Genomic DNA, 22588 nt, shown 5'->3' with positions numbered 1-22588 from the left:
GCCACGTGTGCACGTGACAACAATTCGTCAGCGAGCGAATCATAAACAAATTAAACTGCCGTCCAGTTCACGTGCGCAAAAGAATCATGAGAGAGCAAACGAAACTGCCGTCCAGTTCACGTTCAAGAACGAATCAGGAACGAACGAACCGAACATGAGATCTAGTGAGGGCGCAGGCGCGGGGCTAGCATGCCCACTGTGCAGAAAAAGTCAACAATGTGTATGACAATGACAGGCCTGAATGTAGAAATTTATTTTACATTTTACACTATTTTCTATTGCCAGACACGATCACATATAGAAGAATCAACAATCATATATATGTTGCATGTGTGCGCTCTCTTAAGTGATGCCTCAAAGACTGGAATTACACACTTGACCTGTTCTGGTGACATTAAGGCCATCTGGTCAGGCCTTTTACATTATCTTTGGTATTTAGTGGAGTCGTCTTTCAGCTCAAGGGTGTGGTGTAAATGTCACATTCTGTTTGCAAAATTAACTATGGCCTGTAAATCAGACGGTGATAGCCTATGGTATATGACAAGCCATTGACGGACAGACGGAAAGCTCATACAGTAAATGTGCATGACTTCAGAGAGCACATGCAGTGATCACTTACTTACAATGGCAACGTGTATTAGCGCAGCAGCTTCTCAGCTATCCAGCTGTCAGTAATTAGTAAACCCAGTGTAGTGCAGTATCACCCAGGTCTGTCGCTCAACCTGCTGTTCCCAAATCAGCAATAAATTCTTCTTTGTCTTCTTCTTACTACTACTACTACTACTACTACTACTACTACTAATAATAATTGTAAGGCATGCATTTAAGCAAAACTAGAGACTTTTTCCGCGGTACAGAAGTACTCTTTTGGTCTGAATACAACATTTTCTGGTACAAGAACAAAACAAATAAAGAAACAACAACAACAACAACAACAACAACATTTCAAAACACGTTTTCCCTATGCTCTCCCCCAGGAATGCAAGACAAACAGAGCAGCAGGAAATAGGAAGTGACCTTCCAGTTAGCTCCCAGTGCAAAAATTTACAACCCAAGTGCTGCCTGCCGCCGTTCCCGACTTATTGCAACGCGCCGTCCTTGAATCTATGATTAGCCCCTTGCACATTGCTCACTGAGACGTTTACATGCATCCGTTTTGGCCTTGTCTTATTTAGCCATGACAGCAGCGCACGCACCTTCCCAAACAGAATTCAGCCGACACCAAAGGCCCGAAGCACATCATTTAAAATGCAAATGGCGCATAGTGACGAAGCACACAGAGTGCCGGAGGTGTAGAGTGGCTCAGGACAGACAGGATTTAAAATGTATCCTCGATGCAATTAAAAATGCACAGCAAATAAATCCCTGACAGACACAAACTGCGTTGCCTGCATGTTATTGTATGCTATGATTGTTATGCTGTCCTAAAAAAAAATGTAAGATGTAAAGATGTAAACAAGACACGGAAAATCTTCTTTGTGCTTTCGTCGGCTTTTTTTTTCTTTCTTTTTTTTAAATTTTTTTACAGGTTTTTGAAAAAAAAAAGTGAACTTCCTGAACACCCGACGTTCATGTTGTCATAAACAAAATAAAAAAAAGTTCCATATGCGGAAAACAAGTTCTGCATATGGAACTGACGACTCTCCCAGTTCCTGCCACTGGAAAACGTCCCCACAGTATGATGCTACACCACCAAGCTTCACTGTACAGCTGGTATTGGTTTGGTGGTGTGCTGTGCCTAATTTACTCCGAACATGATGCCTCCCATCGGGCTGCCCTGTGCCTTTTACGTCTGACCATTACCATACTGGCCTGATTGGTTTTCCTTTGGAGAGGTTCTCCTCCCTCCACAGAGGAACCCTGGAGCTCTGATAGAGTTTTGACTATGGACCATCGAGTTTGCATGGGTGGCTGGTGGTTCCAAACTTCTTCAACTCACAGATGATGGAGACCACTGTGCTCATTGGGGACCTTCAGAGCAGAAGAACGTTTTCTCTAAACCCCTCCTCAGGTTTGAGCCTGGAGATAATACCTGTACTGTCTTGGAGGTCTACAGACAATTCCATCCATCATGCTTGATTTGCACACAAGGTCCCACAGTGGGACCTTATATGAACAGGTATGTGCCTTTTCAAATCAAGTCCATTAAAATAATCAGAAACAAACAAAATACTTTGTGCTGACTTGTATTTTTACATATATATATATATATATATATATATATATATATATATGTATATATATATATATATATATATATATATATATATATGTATATAAATAAATTAGCAGAAAAAAAACTTGTCATTGTGTGTAGAATTCAAAGTTTGAAAAATACTTTCCCAATGCACTGCAAGAGTCAGTTACTGTTAACTCACAAAAATGTTATCCTCTCTTTGTCAACTATCTTGAAAATGCTCAGCAATTACCCTGGACTGTAAACATCTTTCAATCTGCTATTGTTGAACAAATACAAACAACAACAACTACAACATGAACATGCAAAATGCACGTAGCACGCACTCACGCGCACACACACACACAACGAGCCTTCCAACCCCCCCATCAGAAATAGGTTACCTAAGAACAGATGCTGCTCAAAGGCAAATCATCTCTACAGAGACTGTATTCACATGTGACTGTGTTTCTGTGTTTTATGTGCATTCTTCACTTGTGTGCTTGAGTGCATTTTTCAGGAATTTTTATTAGTTATGGTTTAGTAGTCAGAGCAAAAGCAGACCAGAGGTCGACGTAAGCAGAAAGACACTGAGGAATTTACAGTATTTTACAGGTAGCAGTTTCACACGCAACATATGTACCTAAACTAACAACTAGCATTCTACTGTAAACAAAGACATATTATTAAGTTGTAAATTTAAAACAAAACCCAGATCCCGTAGCTGTATTTAATTTACAATCAGTCAACGGTTCATATGTCTTTACTATAAATTTACAATATTATAATTTATATTTTACTTGGTCCTGGATTTTTTTTTTTTACAGTGAAATTTATTTTGTTACTATTGAGGATAGCACATTATGCTATATAGAACATATTTACAGCACATGCTGTAAATATGTAGTTTACAAAATTACAAATGTTATTGAAATATCAACACTACTACTTAAAACAGCAATTAGTGAAAGTGATAATATTATTTTACTTATATTCATTGATAGGTTATATATATGAAGAATTTATGGAAATATGTAAAAAAAAACCAACCTTTTTCGTTGTATATATATATATATATATATATATATATATATATATATATATATGCAGATACATGTATATATTTAACAACATATTAGTCTGTATTTATTCTTGAATCTAATGTTGTTTTTAATGTAAATGTCAAACAATACAACAACAATACAATTTTTTTTGCATATAAGCTTGGATCAAAAACATTAAAAGAGAAAACAGGCCACAGGACTGAATTTGATTGTAATATTTAATTCAATAAGGGACCTGCAAATTGCTCTGGGCTGGTACCACACAAATTTGACTGAGGTATTATTCATCGCGATTATACTCACACCAAAATTGATAGCGTATTGCAGCAGATGGGAATCCTGTAGTGCTCTTAACAGGGGGGCAGGAAGCAATTTGATTTTTGATTGTAAGTTGAGAATTTAAATTGAAAATTAAAAGAACAAATGATACACTGATTTCTAAGCCATTCAGAGTCAGTTTTAATACGACTAACATTACAAAAGGAAACCCTGCCTGCATACGTTAAGGTGCATTTGGTCTGACAACAAATGACTCTTGGCTGAACAATCTGGAAATGACTCATACATTCAATGATGTACTATGAAAAAAAAGAAGAAGATATTACTATTATTTGACCTTAATATCATATATCCCTGTATTCAAATTACTGGACCAAAGCATTTTAATTGGCTGGTTTGATTTTTATTGATTATAAGTAGGTAGTTTCTTTCTGCATCAGGATGTACAGAAAAGATGGTTTTCCTGCAGGATTTTGTTGCGTCTTCTTTATCTTCTCTTATACATGGACTATACATGTCAGCCGCGTCCATTCCGCTGAGTCCAGCCTAATAAAGATCGCGTACCAAAGGAGGTGGTATGAGACATCCCATGGCCTTGGTGCTTGCTGATCTCCGCCCCTCCACGCAGACAAACAGACCTCAATTTACCGCCTCCAGATTCTCGGTATACATCACTGCTATTTTCTCCTGATGCATTCTGGTGCATACATGCATTATGTTGTTGTGTCTTACTTATATAAAGGCTCTGTGTACTTATTTCCTCTTAATAACAATAAACAAAACAATTTTCATTTGTTTTTGTGTTTCCGATGCCACCAACCCCTTTGAAACACTCACAAAGAAATCTCTGAAATTTTAAGGCTGTCCGAAACCCCTATCACACTATTACGGCCATGGACTGTCTTGCGCCCTCGCCCAAGGAGCCCCATTCAAACTGTTGGCTGCCTGTGACGCAATCCATGAATCCCTTGGTTTTAGTCCGGCGCAGCTCGTTTTTTCTGCCACGGAGACGGGTAAAATCCTTGCAAGAGACTTTCCTGTCGTCCAATCCTTCTTCAAACGGAAATGTATTGGACTACGTAGCCACTTCCGTGAATGTCTCCACTGCGGCTGTTATCGACCGCCGGGTTCGCCCTCTCCGCTAGGTTTATTGGCCCATACAACAGTCTCGAACCCCTGAGTGACATGGACTATATTGTTAGCACTTCTGACAGAAAGCGGGAATCCTGCGTTTGCCATGTGAACATTCTTAAAGCTTACCACCCTTGGGATGTCACCACGAACACAAGCTCTAATAGTTACCGAGACATCCAATCTCATTCCTTCTACTTCTTCGGAATGGCAGGATACCACAACTTCTCTACTGTTGTAAGTCCCTCACCAATTTGACTTGGTCCCAAAATAGAGTATTAGTGTAGAGCGGAATGTCAAATAGCATTTGAAAGTGTCAAAGGTCCTCGGTGCTCTCGATCTCTGTTGGCCCTTCAAATTAGAGGTTGATGCCAGTGCTATTGGCACTGGTGCAGTTCTTTTACAGAAGGATGCAGGCACAGATGATGATCTGGTGTTTTTCACGGAAATGTAAGAAATATCTATTAAATTACAGCACAATAGGAAAAGAAAACCTTGCTTTGTTGCTAGCATTTTTTGTAGCATTTCGGAGTGTATGTGAGTGTCTAGCTCTCTACCAGTTGTGGCATACACTGACCATAACCCGCTCACATTCCTGTCGCGAATACACAACCAGCGCCTTATGTGGTGGCCGCTGATCGTACAGGACTACAACATTGAGGTCGACCACAAAAAGGGTTCTGAAAATGTACTGGCTGATGCAACGTCCCGTTCGTAAGGTTTTTGTCTGTTTATGTAACTCTTGTTTCCTTCATGCCCACTGGTCTTGTTACGGGCCGTGGTTGTTATGTGGCCTTTTACTGTGTTAGAGCGATGTAAATTCAAATGTGCCATCTCTACCGTTTCATTCGCGCCCCTGGCTGCCACTGCTTTCCTGCCGGCTGCCGATTGGCGCAATGGGTTCCTGCTCCTCTGCCGCTTCACAGAATGCGGCCTGCAACTGTGCCAATCGGGTTCAACCAATCATGGAACAGCACACTATTTAACTCTCCTTATTTCCCGAGAAAAGGTGGCTGACCACACCGACAGCTTGCCTCGTTTGTGACTAGTGTACACTATTGTTCTTGCAGACGACTCGCTAAAGCGACCAAGCACTTGGCCCATTTTTGTACCGGTTACTTTCGCTTGTTAGAAGTGTTTTATTTGAGATGTTCTAGGGTTCAGTGGTGTTCTGTATTTCAGTTTTCAGACTTCATATAGCAAGGCTTTCTTTTCTCATTCTGGCATTTTTGTTTTAGATAGACACATCTTGTTTTTGACGAGTCTTCTCTTTATTTTTTTTGGGGTGATTTAATAGCACCAGTTGGTCCTTTGTGTGTAGTTTTGTCGTGTGTTTTTTAGTTTATCATGGGTAATGAAGCCTATTTTCTTCACAAAACTCTCTTCCATCAGTTTTATTTTTCTTTGCTCCCACTAATAAACGAACCAGGTTGTATTACCAGGATTTGCCCAAGCTGATTATTCTTCGGTGGAATGGAATGATATGAAATTCCAAGCTTGTATTGCGCTTTTTAACTTTCAAGAGCTTCAGCTGTTACTTCTGTAAATTCCAATAATAGTTGGACAGGGGAGTCCAATGTTTTTCTCTCTGCTCTAATCTACACTAGGTGTAACTCCTTTTAATTCCACTGTTTGTGTACATTGATTGTGTGGTTTTCCCTGTTAATCACTGGTCAGGAACAAGTTAGCAAAAGCGTATGTATATACACACATATATACATCTATATATATGTGTGTATATATACATATGTATGTATACATGTATATATATTTACACACCACAAAAATGCCAAAAAAAAAAACAACAAAAAAAAAACAATACATAGCAAATCTTGAATTTTGAAATACTTTATTTCATGAACAATGCCATAATTTAACTTGGTAGGTCACTACACAGTAAAGATAGAAAATTCTGTATCTTTTTAAGAGGAGAAATTTTTGAGAATAGGGATACCCTATTGCCTTTCTGAGCAGTGTGAAATGAGAGCGGACTGGTTGCGAAATGACAGTGCTACACGAGGAAGACGCATCTTCCAATTTTACTGCTGTGGGATTCACACACAACTTTTGTATGTCCTCCCCATTGGCTACCATTGTTCTACAATTAAATAAGGATCTGATTTGCAATAAATGTCTTCTGCTTTAGTCGCTGCATTGTATTATGTGGTTACACTCAGAAAACAATCCTTTAAATCAACTATAGCAGGTCAACTTTATCTCACAAACATACATATATAAATAAATAACTACTGGAAAACACAACATTTTGGTCCGTACTTTGAATCAAGCTAGAAACTATTCACAACCCCGTTTCCCCCCCTTCCTTGAAAGGGCCAGACACCCTTTGTAACGTTGGAAGACAACCGTGTGGTAAGACTATCGTAGGTGGTCCCTATTTCATAGCCAAATATAGCAAAAAACTGTGCAGGACAATTTGTGCAAAGAATATTGGCTCCTCTGCTACCGAAGCTGGAATGTGTGTCAACATTTTGGAGCTTTAGAAAGGTTCCCCACAATAGATCGTCTCTGGACCGAGAGTGAGGAGGCATTTGTTGCGTGGAGCATCATTTCGTCGTTGGTTCAGAAACGTTTTGTATTAAAAAATACAGTAAAATGCACACAATAAATAAGCCATTCATGCTACATGAAAAAAGAGAGTTAAACTGTTGACTGTGGGTTGGGCTACAAGCTAAGTCGCTTCACCCTGTGCGTGTGGTGATCTTCTCTCCTTGCCCATCACATACCACTGATGCTACATTGGCTGTGGCGCGTGGGTGAAGCAGGGGGCGCCGCAGCTCAACTGAAGGTCGGTGAACCATGCTGACCCAGACAGTGCTTCACCATGCTGTGCCTGAGACGAAACTGTGCAAACACTTTTGTGCCCTTTGTCGCCCAATGTGTAGTGCAGCTACTACTGTGCTATTAGAACCACACAGGAGACTGCATGTACTTCTGTGTAGTCTGTGTGTGTGTGTGTGTGTGTAGTCTGTGTGTGTGTAACAAATGTAAGACAGGCAGTGATACAAAGGATCTCCCATCAAACAGTCCAACTGTAAACAGGAGTTGTTTGTAGTTCGGCTCCTACCGACGTCCAGTCTGTTCTGCTTCAAAATAAATGGATTTGCTTTTGATTTCCACTGAGACAATGGCAGTCTGTGTTATCTTTTGTTACTGTTGTTGTTTTCTATATTCATATTGTGTTTGCTTCTTCCCAGGTACTGATATTTCAGTCGTATGAGGTAACCAAGGAGTAGATCATACTGGAACACAAGAAAAAGAGGACACAACAAAAGTAAGTCAACACTTTTGTGATTAGGCAGACAGAAAGCATCATCTCAGTCAGTTTGAAGCGTTTGTGTACTTCTTGAGACATTTTCATTTATCCATAGTTATATGTGCTGCTTCACTCTACTCCATAGACCGATGGATACAGAAGTTTTAAAAAGGAATATCTGGGCATCCTGACCATCTTGACCATAAGCCATTAACTTTATTTTGTTAGCACGTTTTTAAATGCTTAACGCAACTACCTTTTCTTTACTGTGACAATTTACTGTGACAATTGGTCACAGCCCCCCCCCCCCCTCCAATATTATTGTGTAACTGCAATAGATATTGTAGCTCAGAGAGAAAAATGCGGGGAAAAAACAACACTCGTGTACACTGTCAGATTCCCTGTTTTTGTTGTTAACTTTGATCTTTGGACTCAATTGTTCTTCCTTTCGCCAAAATGCTCCAGAAAAGCAAGAACGCTTGGGCGTTCTTGTGTTTTTTCTATTCTACCTATAGAAAGATAGATAGAAAAGATATAGATTTGAACTTTCTTCATGGAGTACACTTTACATACTGTATGTGGTATAAGCATGAATTTACCTTTTTGTAAGTTTTTTACTCAGCTTTCCTAGTGTTTATTTTGTGTGTATCTGTGTTTTTTTTTTTTCCTTTGAGAAGGAAATAAGGGTTAGACTCACTACCCTCGTCCCAGCCCCGCCGCTTATCCATGGTCTCCTCTTGTTCCTTTCTCTACCTATGTCTGTCAAGGTTCAAACCTATGGTTTCTCTCAAAACAATCTGCCTTTCACCGTCTAAGATGTGTCCTCAAAGTGAGCGGCCTTTATCTTGCAAACGTAGGTACCCACATACGTCTACCTACATTGGCAGGAGAAAGGCCAATCCTTTGCTGACGCCAATGTACACACACATCTTGTACAGGGAAGGGAACAGGGAACATAGATGTTTTGAAAGTTCACCTCTTCACCCGTTACCTAAACTGACTCGCCCTTGGCGGTTCAACCTCCTGTCGTGCCACTTCCCCTGGAGAGCCTTCCATTCACAAGATAGGGTGAGGCACCCACACCTGTGGGGTCACTAACTTAACGAGGCAACAGCCCCTCCTGCGGGCGAACAAACAGTGCTAAACATGCTCAAAATGAAGCATGGCAGCGTCCAGTGGACAAGCCCAACATGCTAACTAACATTGTCTGACAAATATTCCGGATATAGCCCCAAATCCGATGGGTTGCCAAGGTTGCCATGTTTCCAAGGGGACCGCTATCAGCAACGGACCTGCCTCAGGCATTGAATTCTGCTGCCGTAGGTTGGACTTTTTGTTTAGTTTTAATTATCCAGAGTCGGTTAAATAAAACCACACGCAGGTCCGTCACCTATAGCTAACATTAGCATGTCCAGCTCGCTCACTCGATGGTCACACCCTGGCAAGCATTCTATGCTTACGTCATCACTTGACATTTGCCTTGCTCTCTCTGCGGGAGTTTCTTGCTTCGCATGTGAGACTCGCGATGAACACGAGAGGAGTGTAAGGACTGTCAAGGAGTGTAAGGAGCTCCAAAACCTCTTTCTTTTGCTACTTTGTTCAGCTGCTCTCTCTTGGGGTGAGAAATCGCTCAATGGCCCTTCCAAGAATCTGAGAAATAAGCTTTACCCTTAGTGTGGTACAAAAGATGTGCATTTAAGATAAATCAAACTTAGACATTAACACATTTTACCGTTATGTCCGTAGCTAATTTGATTTGCTTCTAAATTACTTTTGTCTATTTCAATTTTCTTTTTAGATTTTTAACAAGACCTAAAAATGCAAATCACAGTCTATCCTGCAATGGCTACAGCTATGACAAATCAGCCACAAAAAAACAACAAAAAAACAACAAACAAACAAAAAGAGAAGAAAAAGAGAAGCTGATGAGCAAAATGTGTCGCAATGGCCATGTGCAAAACAACACAAACACACATTGCTGTAGGAGAAGAAAATGATTTCTTCAGAAAATATATATTTTTTAATTTATTTTTTTCACTTTATAAACCAAGGACGGCCTGATAAGGGACGTTAACCTGGGGAAGAAAAAGTGATTAATCAAAAGGGTGGCATGGAACAGCAGAAGCCAAAAGCACAGATTGGAGGATTTAACACTTATCCTGCTGAGCGTCGACTTGCTAAAAACAGATCAGCGCTACTCTGACAGTCGTTAATGCTTTGGAACGCTTGTGTTCCACCCCCAAGGCCTCGCTGAGCTCCTTAATCTGTGCCAGTGAGAAGTTCACGGGATTGACTAATTAATATTCATAGATACGGAGCAAATGATTGAGAAAAAAAAAAGGGGGAGAGTGGAAGATGTTCTTACATGAAAGAAAGACACAAGGAGTAAAGACTCCACCAGAGACCTGACCCCCACCCAATTAGTTCCACTGAGGAACCACTTCATCATTAGATTGACTTGTAGCTGTTTAAATTACAGCTCCTTCACTTTTGCAGCCTAATTAGTTATTAACTAAACATAATGCATGCTAAAATATGACTTGTTATATAAGTCACTGCAGGGGTGCGCAGGGAGGCTGGCACCTAAAAACTGAACCTCCTTAGTGATGCGCTGGACTGAAGAGAAAAGAAAGATCAGTTTCTGATAAATCTAAACTAGCTACTGACGTTCTGAATATGTTTTGTCTAATTATTTTTCATAACATGTGGGACATTGTCACGATTGTAACTTTTTTGTTGGTCTCTGGTTCTTCCCTCATCTCTTCACTTCATCTCCTCTCTTTATAGCCGTCTTGATATTATTGACCCTCTGTCATTAGTTACATAATTGCGTTGACCGCAACATGCACAGTGGGCCAATTTTAAACCACAGGAGAAAATAATAAGCTTGACAATTGCAATACTTTTTTTTTTTTTTTTGCAAAGGGGAACAAATAATTCAAGGTCAGTCAGACACATTGCATCGCTGTGATGCAGGTTCGCAGGATGCAAACGGGTTCAGGGTCAGGAAGATCGTGGCGGGGAAAAAAGGTGAGAGGTAGGAAGCCACATCCGGTTTTCATAAAGGGGTTCATTGCATCCAGGGTCAACAGGATCTACAGAATACAGGGTGGGCTCATCAGTACAATAGACTTGTGTGTGTGTGTGTGTGTGAGAGAGAGAGGGAGGGAGAGAGACAGAGAGAGGGGGAGAGGAAACAACAGGGATTTAGCTGTTCTACTTAACGACTGTGTTTAGTGGATTAAAGGGTGGGAAAATGCAGGTGTAACTTTGTTCCAGTGTGCACAACAATCAGGGAGCGTGACTATGGGATCTTAGGAGGCAAGAAAGTCGAGGAGTAACAAACACTGGGGTGCGATTTGGGGAGTCACTGGTGAAGGAGGGCTGGTGCCAACAGAGGGAGCAGGAAGAGTGACAAAGCTCAGAAGGCAGGTTTCAGTAAAATTCACTTTCAGTTCAACCAGTTCTCTACACCCGAAAATAATATCTCTCCCTCAACCTCGGTCTCCCACAAAGTGGAATTCCAGAAGGTCACTTATCTGTGTTGTTTGTATTTTCAGATATACAAATTAAATATATTGTTTATTGCAATAATTTCTGAGCAATTCAATATGTATCGCACGAGAATCAAACGTTGATGCGTGCCTAATATTTAGGTGTGACCAGGTTTTGACCATGTGTTTGAAGAACAATATACATTCGCTATCCTAAAATGTCACAGGCTAACTGTGTGAAATGTGACTTTGATGACTTATTGGCCCTACTGGTCACATCAATTCCTTAATGAATCTCTACCGGATCTCTACTAATGTTCATGCAAAATTGACCGAAGAATTATTTCCGGACATTGTATTGAAACTGGTGGCATTGAAAGTGAACAGACTGCCGCCCTGCTCGGACATGTACCTCAGAGTGGTGGCCTCTGAAAGAGCAGATCATTCCAACAAGCGAAGGCATGATGAGGTGAAGCATGATGGAGAAGCAAGATGGCATCAGTTCATGATGACTGCTCACTTTTAAATACACACTGTGCACAAACAGGCCTGACAGCAATATTTTCTCCTTTGTCCTTATCACAGTGCTTCCTATGGGGGACAGCTTTTCTAATAAAAGGATATACATATAAAATGCATTTTAAAAACTGATACAAGAAACTTTACTTCCAACTTCTCAATACTCGAGGTTGAAGTGAAGCTATTAAGACTTCCTATTTCAATTTACATCCATGGTCTGTAGTTGACTTTTCCAGACTGGACACTAAAATTAGCAGTGTTATAATAATAAAACGAAATACATATGTGCACAAAAAACTTTTCTTCAAAATCTACCACTGTCCTAAGATAGGAGAAAGCACAGTATAACGAAAAACTTTCAAAACCAGTCATCAAAATGCTTTTTCGAATTCATTTGTTTCTCCTGAGATTACTCCCTCAATTATAACTCTGCGACTATAATCAACTGGGGTTAATTATTAATAATAAGCTCTTCTTTCAAAGGGCATGTTAAAAAATTGCATCTCAAAACAAGGTGAAGCTGCTACAGAAGCGATGTCATGTTTCTCTCAAAGCTCGGAAGCTTCTGATCACAACTACGTTTTTTGCCTACGCTTTATTGTGGCGATGTTGTGTATTTGTGTGCTTCATCCAGCTGCATGTCTGCAACCCAAGTCTTTGGGTTGCAGACAGAGAACCCGAGACTCCAGTTTATCATTGTGCTTTGAGGGTCATCGCTAATCGTGGCTGCCTCACCCAGCGTTGCCAACTCTATGCTGAGGAAACCCTGCTCTACAAGACCCTTTTCTGACACGCTTCCCATCTATTTATGTACGTTCCTTCGGAAAACCGGAAGCCGTTATGCCCTTCATTTTAACGACATTTCGTATCTCTCTGCCTCCCGTGTTCGAACGGAAACAGAGAAGTTAGTTTCTCTGTTCCTACTTCTTGGAATGTCCTCCACTTCTAGGCTGAAATGACCAGAGCTCGTCTCTCTCTAATAGCCTTCCGCTCTGTCTTGAAAATCTGCTTGAGCACTGCTTATATACTTAATATGTTACAGTGAAAATAAATTTGTTCCTGCACTTTGTTTGTGGAATTGTTTGAACTTGATTTCCATCTTTTTTTTTCACAAACAGTACATTGTGTTAAATGTTGAGTCAAATCGTTATCATGTGTAAAGAAAGAAAAGGCGATTGTAATACTCATGGCTCTTTTACGATGGAAATGCAGTCAGTGAAATTAGGTAATATGTGGTCGACATGGCTCCGAGAAAGACATCTACTGTTTATGCATCAAGACAATGTGTATCAACACCAGTACAGATTAAGATTGAGGGTTATGATCATCCTGTGCCACCTGTATGGAAGAGAAATTGACCTCGATCTTTGCGTAAATAGTGCCAGTCTTCCTACATATACTGACATATAATAACAGGTCATAGAAAGAATATAAGGATTGTACCTTTAAGTGTTTCCATTGATAAGATCTATTAGAGGGATATATCCAGGTTCCAAACACTGCAGCACCCACATGACACATGGAACAAGAATCCAAAGGGATTAATAGAAGCATAATTAGACATGGACAGAAAAACCCCACACCTCAATCTGTGGCTGAATTATCACAATTCATGAAAAAAAAGAGAAAAAAAAAAGAAAATAATTCAAGAGAATAAAACAATAGGGAAAAAAAGACGTGCAGAAATTCAAACTGTAGGTCGTCCGACTTCTCGTGGTGCTTATCAATGAAGTAAAGAATCAAATTCTCTCAACATCACATGCACATGCCTACACTAGTCCTAAGTAACCTAACTGACGGGTTTGCATGTGACAGCTGGAGAAATGGTTACTTTATTCAGTGATTTGCACTCACATTTCTTCTCCGCTGGAAGGAAATTTACGACGTGAGCGTTTCATCTTTTCATATCGTTCTTCTACGGACACCTAGCCTGACATAGCTGCTGGTAGCTATAATCAAGTCACATCAAATGATGTCCCAACACTGGCCCCGCGTATGCTCACCAGTAGAGATAGTAGAAGAAGGAGAGGACAAAAAAGGACAGCTTGCACCAGGCCTCCTTCAGGCAGAACTTGAGCGTGTCGCCGTTCATCACGGACGCCGGGTCGTACAGCAGTTCCTTGGTGTCCGTTGGGGAGTGGAAGTACCTACCACAGGGGGGCAAAGACCAGACCACGGGTAGTTGACCCGTTCGCAACGCCAGGGCGAGGTGGATGACAGGCGGGGGAGGAAGGATTGTGGACAGGATGGGGAAATAATATGAGGAAATCCAGAAACCCCCCGCCACCAAAAAAAACAACAACATGGGAAAAGACGGCACGATGAGTAACATGGGCCAAGGCATGCAGCCTGGGTGAGTTATGGGCGTTTATTGAAAAGCGCATTGCTAAACCCCTTCTCAGTAATTGTTTAATAGTGTACTGATTACTTTACATTATATTGTGGATCTGTCTCAAATGCAGCAATTAGGCAGCGTTTGCAGTATGTTAAAAAAAAAAAAAAGGAAATAAAGACCTTTTAATGTACGTCCTAATAATACATGCTACAGCTGAGTAGGCTATATCTTAAACGTCAGTGTGTAATTTGGTTTTCCTACCCATGGAACAGTTCTCATATATATAATAATACAGTATACATAGAGCGAGGATCTTGCTCCTTGTTAGCTGCCATCTTGCACCGCCATTTTTTTTTTTAAGGAAGCCTGGAGTCAACAATCCAGCCAACATAACAACGTGTTTCGTAATAAAGGTGAACGCTCGCGTCCACAAATAGACCAACAAAGACAAAGGTGGACGATGTATCCAGGTTTGGGTGCGCGGGCCACTGTAGTTCACTAGCAAGCTCAGGAGGGGGAGGGATAGTGAAAGACGCTGCAATCTGTAATGTATCCACTTGATGTTGCTGTTTTCTTCTTAAAATCTCACAATCACACCCACTTAACCTTTAGCCTACCCTTGACTTCCAACTGTAGTCCATTGGCATTTGCCACTTGAGGTGCAAATTCTTCCACATCGATGTGATGTGCTAATGCCAATCTACACGTCTAACTAGGAAATGGTAATATAGAAGGTGACTGGATAAATTGCCGGCCTGTCACCTTAAAAATTAGCTCATAATATAGACAGCCTTTCAAAATATAACATAATGTGACGCAATGATCTTGATTCAGGTTTTTAAGATGGGTCTTCAAGACAAGAATGTTAAATCAAAAAAGGATTTTTTTTGCTTAGTGACATTGCAAAACTGGCTAGAACCAGCGGGAAGAAGCAATATATATCAAATAAAAATTAAAATGTCCATGTTGTCAGACTCTGTCACTATCACTATTGGACTTTGCACTGCATTGCCTAAGCAGAGAGAATAATTGGGGTTTAGCAAAGGGTAACTCAATACAATTTGTTGATACAAATTTGCATGTATACATGCATGCATGTAAGCTAGGGCTAAATGCTGCTGAACAATACATGACTATATGTATGCATTTACTCTGTTTCAACAGTACCAGGCCAGCAGAGGTCTAAAATGAATTCACATCAAGCTGTTAAACACTGTCAAATGATATGCAATGACATGTCAATGATGTTAATAACTTCATTAAATGATGTTTTAATTCAAATATCCATCATCAGGAGATGGCTCATACATGCATTCAATTAATCTACACAGTGGGGCAGGATGGTTTGTTCAGAGTCATGAATGAAATTCTCATGTAATTCTATGAAGCATATCCATACATTTCTAATAAGATTGACATTGCTAGCGGAAAAAATACCGTAGCAATTAATAGGTATTAATACGACAGGAGGGCATTTGAATCCAAGATTTCACATACACACGCATACAGGCGTTCATTGCATAGTGTACTGAGTTAACTCGCGATTAATCGCAAATGAATAGCAAATTTTTCCTCCTACTTTCTTACGAAACGAGAAGAGTGCAAGTACATTTTACTACTTGCCAATACCGATACTGAGGACGTGATAACGCAATTACACATTATAGAAATATTTAGATTTCTTTTTTTCATTTTTCCACACATCCAAACATTCCTCAGCATGTCTTTCTAGAACATGGAGATACACTCTAGAACAAACACAAATTTAACAAAATTGTCATATGTATATATAAACAATTGCTATCGCTGTCGTGGTATCGGCACGTGTTTTACGGGTACGAGTAGAGTACTCAACCCCAGTATTCGGATAATATTTTGTGGTGAACTATGAATTAATTGCCCTTTTACAACTAAACAAAGTTGTCTGAATCTCAGAAACACACACACACACACACACACACACACACAAAAACAAGAACCAAGAAGACGCAATCACCTCCAAGTGTTGTAGAAAAGCAGAGGGATGTTGAGGCCCACTGTCAGCCACTCCTGGGCACAGAGGAACATGATGCAGAAGAGTCCATGGATGGAGTACTCGGGGAGCACCAACTGGAGACAATGACAAAGCAGTACGAGGAGGAAGAGTCAGTACCACAACAGCCCAGGAATCAATCTGTCTGCAGACTGTGTTTGCAAACACAGATATACTGCATGACTGTACCCACATTTTACCAAGTTTCAGCAGATGCATGTTCAGGCCTGAAGGTGTCATACAAAACCATCATCTTCATCATCATCATCATCATCATTCAAATCTGCAGCCTCGCCAATATTTTGCAGATCTGCGAATCTGCAGGCGTGCCAAAAGGCGAAACACCCCCTTGTAGATTATAGAGAGCTTAGCTTCAGAATGGGTCACACGGAGCCGAGGCTCAAATCCATTGTTGCCAAGATAATAACCTCGCCTTCCTCTTCCAGCAGTCAGTTTTAACTTCCCTCCACCAACCTTTGCAACACATGCTTGTGTTGTCCCAAAAAAACTCAATCAATCAACCAACCAACCAACCAACCAATCAATCGATCAATCAAAATTTGGGAAACAGAAGCTCTAACTTAAACAATTTAAGCTCAAGACAGTTGTACAGAAAATATATCCAATTGTCAACCCTAATCAGATAACACAGAAAATATATAAGTTCAAAATATAGTTGCCTTCAGTAGCGTATGGACTTTACAAAAGATATCCAAGACAGATATATTGCACCTGAATTAAATTGAGTTGTTAATGGCGAAATAACTTGATGTGAAAACAACTACATTTCCGCGACCACGGGTCGTCTAGTTCATGAAGAAAGCCAGTTCAACACTCATCTATATTTAATAGTGATGCAATATGGCATAGTTTAGGGCCACCTGGCTTTTGAGCATTACTGCCTCTACAATGCCGCTTTAACAGGGCAGTGCTCACAATGCATTATTAAGGTGCCCGCATGCCTGCTTAGAACGCACAAAAAAAATACATTTTTCAACCTCGATGTCGAAACGTGACAGCAGGACGTGTCTAATGAAGAAAAAATTCGAGAAATAATAAGGCAAAAAATAAATAAATCTTATTCTAAAAATTCATTAATGCAAATGGACCCCTCCCCTCCCCTTTTTTTTTTTATTAGTGTCAGGCTTCTATGTTTCAGTCGAAGGGGGCTACAAAATCTGCTGCTAAGCAGAACCTAAATATATCCGCTTCCTTGCACACTTTCACCGCAGAAGTTGCGCACGTGTGTACACGCGGCAAAATTCATTAAGCATGCAAGTGTACCGCTGAAAATGCAAACACACACACATGCATGGAGAGAGAGAGAGAGAGAGAGAGAGAGAGAGAGAGAGAGAGGGAGCGACAGAAAAAAAGGGGTTATTAATAAATAAGCACAGCAGTTCCACAAGGCTTTGTATTCTGTGTTTTCGACCCCTGCCCCACACAGGTTTAACTCCCTAATGCATGTTGCTGACATCACTGATGTACGCAACAACCAGAATACATCACTCCTCCAACAGCACAACACCGAGAATAAGCAGAAACACAAGAGCATGAATAAGTCAACGAGATTGAGCTGCATATTCTGCACCTGCCTTAGGAATACTTTAACACAAAAAAAATCAAATTCAATGTTCCTATCAGGTTTGTGATTAAGTGATTAAGTCTGGCCACTACCTGAATGTATGTTGTGAGACTTTTAACTATGTATATGTATGTAAGAGCGAGTTCGAATTACGGTCCAGACGGCCGCTCAAATGCGTGCGCGCACAGCAGATGCACGCGCGCGCACGCAGTGATGAAGGAGAGTCGCGGAAGGGGATGGAGTTTCGGGGGGGGGGCGTCTGCATTCAGCACATGTGAACACAACGGTTAATTACACAAATAGCCTCAGTTATTTGGGTTGAAAACTCAGGCCCCCAGGCTTCTTAATGGGAGCTTGCAGAGCTCGAGTGGAGACACACATTTAGCATAAGGTCACATGCAAACACACGCGTACACGCGCGCGCGCGCACGTACGCACGCACACACACACACACAATATCGGGGTAAAGATATTACTCAGAAGTTGCAGCTGAGATTGAGCGATTTCTGCTGTTGAGATTTGTATCACACGGACCAAATCGTATTGCCATTACCATAAAAAATGTACTGAAAAGCAACGAAGCGACAACAAGATTTAACAATTCAGTATTTCTATAACTTTTCAGATCAATATCCCTTTGTTAGTCGATTCTTCGTTGACTCGACTCCGCTGCTTAAATGCATATTGCAACTCTCTCGGACATTTCGGGACTATTACTGAAGGCATGTGGATATGATTTCATTCGGAACGTCTTTCGCCAAAGTATACAATGAATACAGGTTGACGTTACCAATGTGAATAGTTGGAAGTGAAAGCTTACAAGGTTAGCAACAGTAGCCATCGAGGATGGGCAATCACCAAAGGTCAATTGTTAATATAGGACATGTAATTCCAGTCGGCTCAGTTCACAAAAGATTCTGCACCATTCCGGTGCCAGCAAATAACGATTTGTTGTCATTTTTTTTAAATTTTCTTTTGTAATTATACACTTCCACGAACATATTTGCGTGTACTGGTGAATATCGATATATCGATTAAATATCGATATTGAAAACTAATAACGGATCAATATGACTTTTTCAAAGTATCGATATATCAATACTCAACGTGCGCCGCTGGCAACACACACACACAGGAGAGGAGGGAAATCGCATCGCGACGAGACTTCAGCGTTGAAAATCGTATCGAAAATCAATATTCTTCAAAATATCGTATCGAAGTCTGAAATCCAGTATTGTGACAGCAGCGAGTGCATATTAATCTTTTAGCGATGAAGAATGTCAAATGTTGCAACTTCGCACCTGCAAACTAAGATGACACAGTGGTTTCTGTAATATTTAGATCTGTATCTGAAAATGAGAGTCTCAAAAAACTTTCACTTTCACCCATGGTCTTGTTTTTATTCCATCTTCAGTTTTATTAATGGCCCACAAGCAGCGAGCTAAATTATACATGCCTTGTACAGTGTCTCTTCAGCATGACGCGTGGGGTCTATAATCAGGATAGTTTTTCATTCTTTCCTTCACCTATGAGAAACTATTCAAGTCTCTCCAACTGGCATGGTCACAGCAGGATGGCCCCCCCTGATTGATTTGGTTAAAAGCCTTGGCTGTGATTCATTTTCTTGGCTTAGCGTTCAGCAGGAACAGGGCGGCATATGGACTGGTGCCACGTTTGTCCTCAACTAGGAGCGCGCTGTGTTCGGAGCGCCTCGGCTTGTCTGAAAACCCAATATAGCCGACAATAGCTCGGGGGGGATATTCTGGCTTCCCAACTCTGCACTGTATGCGTGTGTCTGTGTTATTTATTTGATATGCAGTCTTGTGGCTAGAAGCAACGAGCTGGCGCGTTGTCACAGCAACGGTGCAAACTGGATCTCTTCATTTATTTTTGGACATGCTTTCCCCTTTTCCTCCAATGCGTTCTTTCTCGCAGTCTCGCTCCCCTTTCATTTTTCATTTCTCCTTGTTCTTCAACTGCCTGAGAAGGCATTTGATTGCCGACGTTCTCGCCGTCAATATTTGGATACAAAAGTTAACATTTCATTTCAATTACCACTTTATTTATTCATGATATCCGCAATGACTGTGGCTTCTTTTCATTCTCACGTCGTTGGGTGTGTGTTTTCAATGGAACCAAATTTGTGCATCGCTGGCATCAGACTCACCAGTATTTTATCTTTCACAGACAGCTGTGTGTGTTGCCTTGGCTAAGGGCCTATTGTGAAACACAGTTTTTCACATCTTTTTACAGTAGCACGACAGAGCGCTAGGGTCTTCTTAATGACATTCAATGAACGTCAGCGTTTAACCGTCACATCAGCACTCTTAGCACGTCGCCCATCTTTCATATTTAGCTGATGCTTTTGCCACGGTCCCACATCCTTGGTTACACCACTCCTGTCTGATTACCCGGACCAACCCAGATTTTGAATCGCTTTACATTCTTGCTCCTCATCGGCTAGCATCGTAAGTCCGCAGAACGTCCGTATCGCTGACTGATTATTTGTTATAGTGCTTCTGTATAGCGTTGAACACAGTTGGGGTTCGGTCGCTTGAGATTTGCGACGTGAACACGATTGGGTGCTGTACGCATCATGTTACGGAAGACGCCGGTGACCGGCGGTGATAAAGACCAGAGAGCAATTTCGGAAAACAAATATACAATTGCATGTTTCATTAAACTAACATATTATATGGCTTCTGGTTTAATGTTTAATCACGTTTACCATCCACAACATCCTGAATCCAGAATACTGATACTAGAAATAAATAAGTAAAGCACTGATTAAAAGGGTATTTGTTCCATGCGACTACACCGTAAAGACATTAAGGTACAAGAATAGCATTTTGTTAAGTAAATTTACAGTGATGGATACGTTCAGATTGTGGCGATAATTCCATTTTCCTTCTTTGGATCACATGTTTAATCAAATATTGCACTTATAGGAGGCCCCAGGATCCTATTATTCCAATTGGAGCATATAATTACTACGTAAAGGTTATTTCTGTTAATCTTTCGCTGCTATGTAGATTACGTAGATGCACGTACGTCACTTAAAATATTCACACGGAGCATTTTTTGACGTACTACGTTTACACACATTAATCTGCATTAGATTATAAAACCAGACGCATGCAACTGAGCACAACAACAACGTCAGCGAACCCCCGCCAAAGAAAGACCACTGTTTCATCTGACATCTCCTCGCGCAAGGAGGGCGTAAATTCCCTTTCAGTCAGAATAATGAGATTACAGGCAGTGCTTCCTTGATCCCGGAGACTGTTACCAGAAGAAGAGACCTGGGAGCTGAAAGGAAGGGGAGATGCGAAGAGACGCGGAGGTACAAAAAAAAAAAATGACAGGGATGTTAAATAGAAAGAGGGAGAGATGAGAGAAGTCGGGGGAGCTCCACTTTGATGAGAAAACAGCATCCAGTTAGGCGAGGCGGGGAAGGAATATTAACAGGGTGCTGCGCGAGCCACGGTGGGAGAAGCCTAGCCAGTCGTCAAGTGCACAGTGCATTATGATGATAGCATTCTGACTATTATTACTGAAATGTGTGTTCCGGGTTCTGTGTCACAATACTTGAAGCTTCAAGCTGCTGATCTGGTAAGCACTAGGCTAATGCAGTCCAAAAAAAGTTGTTTTTTTTTTTAGTTATAGTTTTTTATTCATCTACTTTATTAACACCGCCAATTTAATAATTTGAACTTGACAACAAATATTATCTTTACAGTATCATTGTTGTTACTGTCTGGTGGTGTAAGTGATTAGCTGTGGGTGTGTGTCAGGTGTATTGCGTGTCATTGTATTAGTCTGAAATATGTGATGAAATATAGGGGATGGAATTTGTTTGGGGGGGGTGGGGGGAGGAGAGTGAGAGAGAGAGAGAGAGAGAGAGTATTTCAAACAGTTAGCTTTGGATTTGTTGACGTTTTTTCTTTTTCTTATCGGTGTCTGTGAGTGTGTACACATTCATCCACGTATAACGTGGAGCAGCTTTCCCAGCTTAGACAGGCAGTGCCCAGCTGAGCCTATTGGTTTTTCCATCGGGCACTCAATCAAAGGAGCGAATGGTGTGGCGTGTTGGATTTTAGTCGCGTTTAGAAATGATTGAATGAAAGCAAATATAAAACAAAAAAAAAACAAACACTTTAACAGTACAATAGCAATGTAAATTTGAAAAGGACTGATGAAGGTTCCGGGTGCACGCTATGGGTAACAGATGTTGCTCAACATTCCAGATACAGCCAATGAGATGCGAGGGTACAGAGGAGTCGAATGAGGAGGACAGGGAGATGAAGGGAGGTCCCCTGAGGTTCCCATAATGCTTTTGAAGTTCCACTACAAAGGTTCTCTGTACCTCCCTCTCCTCTGCAGTCTCCCTCTCTGACTCACACTCACTCCCAGCGCCTCCTCTGTAGGTCACATCTATCTACATGTATCACCCCCCCCCCCGCCCCCACTCTCAGTCCGGCTCCTACCCTTTTAGAATTCCACCCGTGGAGACACGTGAAAGGAGACGGCGGATTTCGAGGTGATGCGAATGGGATGGAAGCGCGACGTGGAACCTCGGAGGGGCCGGTTCTGCACCTTGGAAAAGTCTCTGAAGTATGGTGAGATATGGGAGGAAGCTGGTTGCGCTGCACTGCCACCGTTTGTGGGATTCCGTCTTTAATTACACCTTTAATTTCTC

At 41.1% G+C, this 22588-nt stretch overlaps 1 protein-coding gene across 2 annotated transcripts in view; it reads right to left on the bottom strand.

Annotated features, from left to right (window-relative positions):
- Positions 1-6482: 6482 nt before the first annotated feature.
- The window catches only part of cnih3 (cornichon family AMPA receptor auxiliary protein 3), a 31149-nt gene continuing 15043 nt past the window's right edge, over positions 6483-22588 (bottom strand). Inside the window, exons 4-7 of one of the 2 annotated variants that reach the window (XM_076037884.1) lie at positions 16270-16381; positions 13941-14088; positions 13381-13436; positions 6483-7910 (exon numbers count right to left, since the gene is read on the bottom strand). In XM_076037884.1, coding sequence (XP_075893999.1) covers positions 13409-13436; positions 13941-14088; positions 16270-16381 — 288 coding nt within the window. In that variant the 3' untranslated portion in view covers positions 6483-7910; positions 13381-13408. The remainder of the gene's footprint in view (positions 7911-13380; positions 13437-13940; positions 14089-16269; positions 16382-22588) is intronic. The other variant, XM_076037883.1, reaches the window with a different exon arrangement.

The sequence above is a fragment of the Nelusetta ayraudi genome, unplaced genomic scaffold, assembly GCF_046127955.1.
Source record: "Nelusetta ayraudi isolate G7.1 ecotype Tasmania unplaced genomic scaffold, CSIRO-AGI_Nayr_v1 ptg000052l, whole genome shotgun sequence".
Classification (NCBI taxonomy): Eukaryota; Metazoa; Chordata; class Actinopteri; order Tetraodontiformes; family Monacanthidae; genus Nelusetta; species Nelusetta ayraudi.
This window is presented reverse-complemented; position numbering and strand designations above follow the sequence as displayed.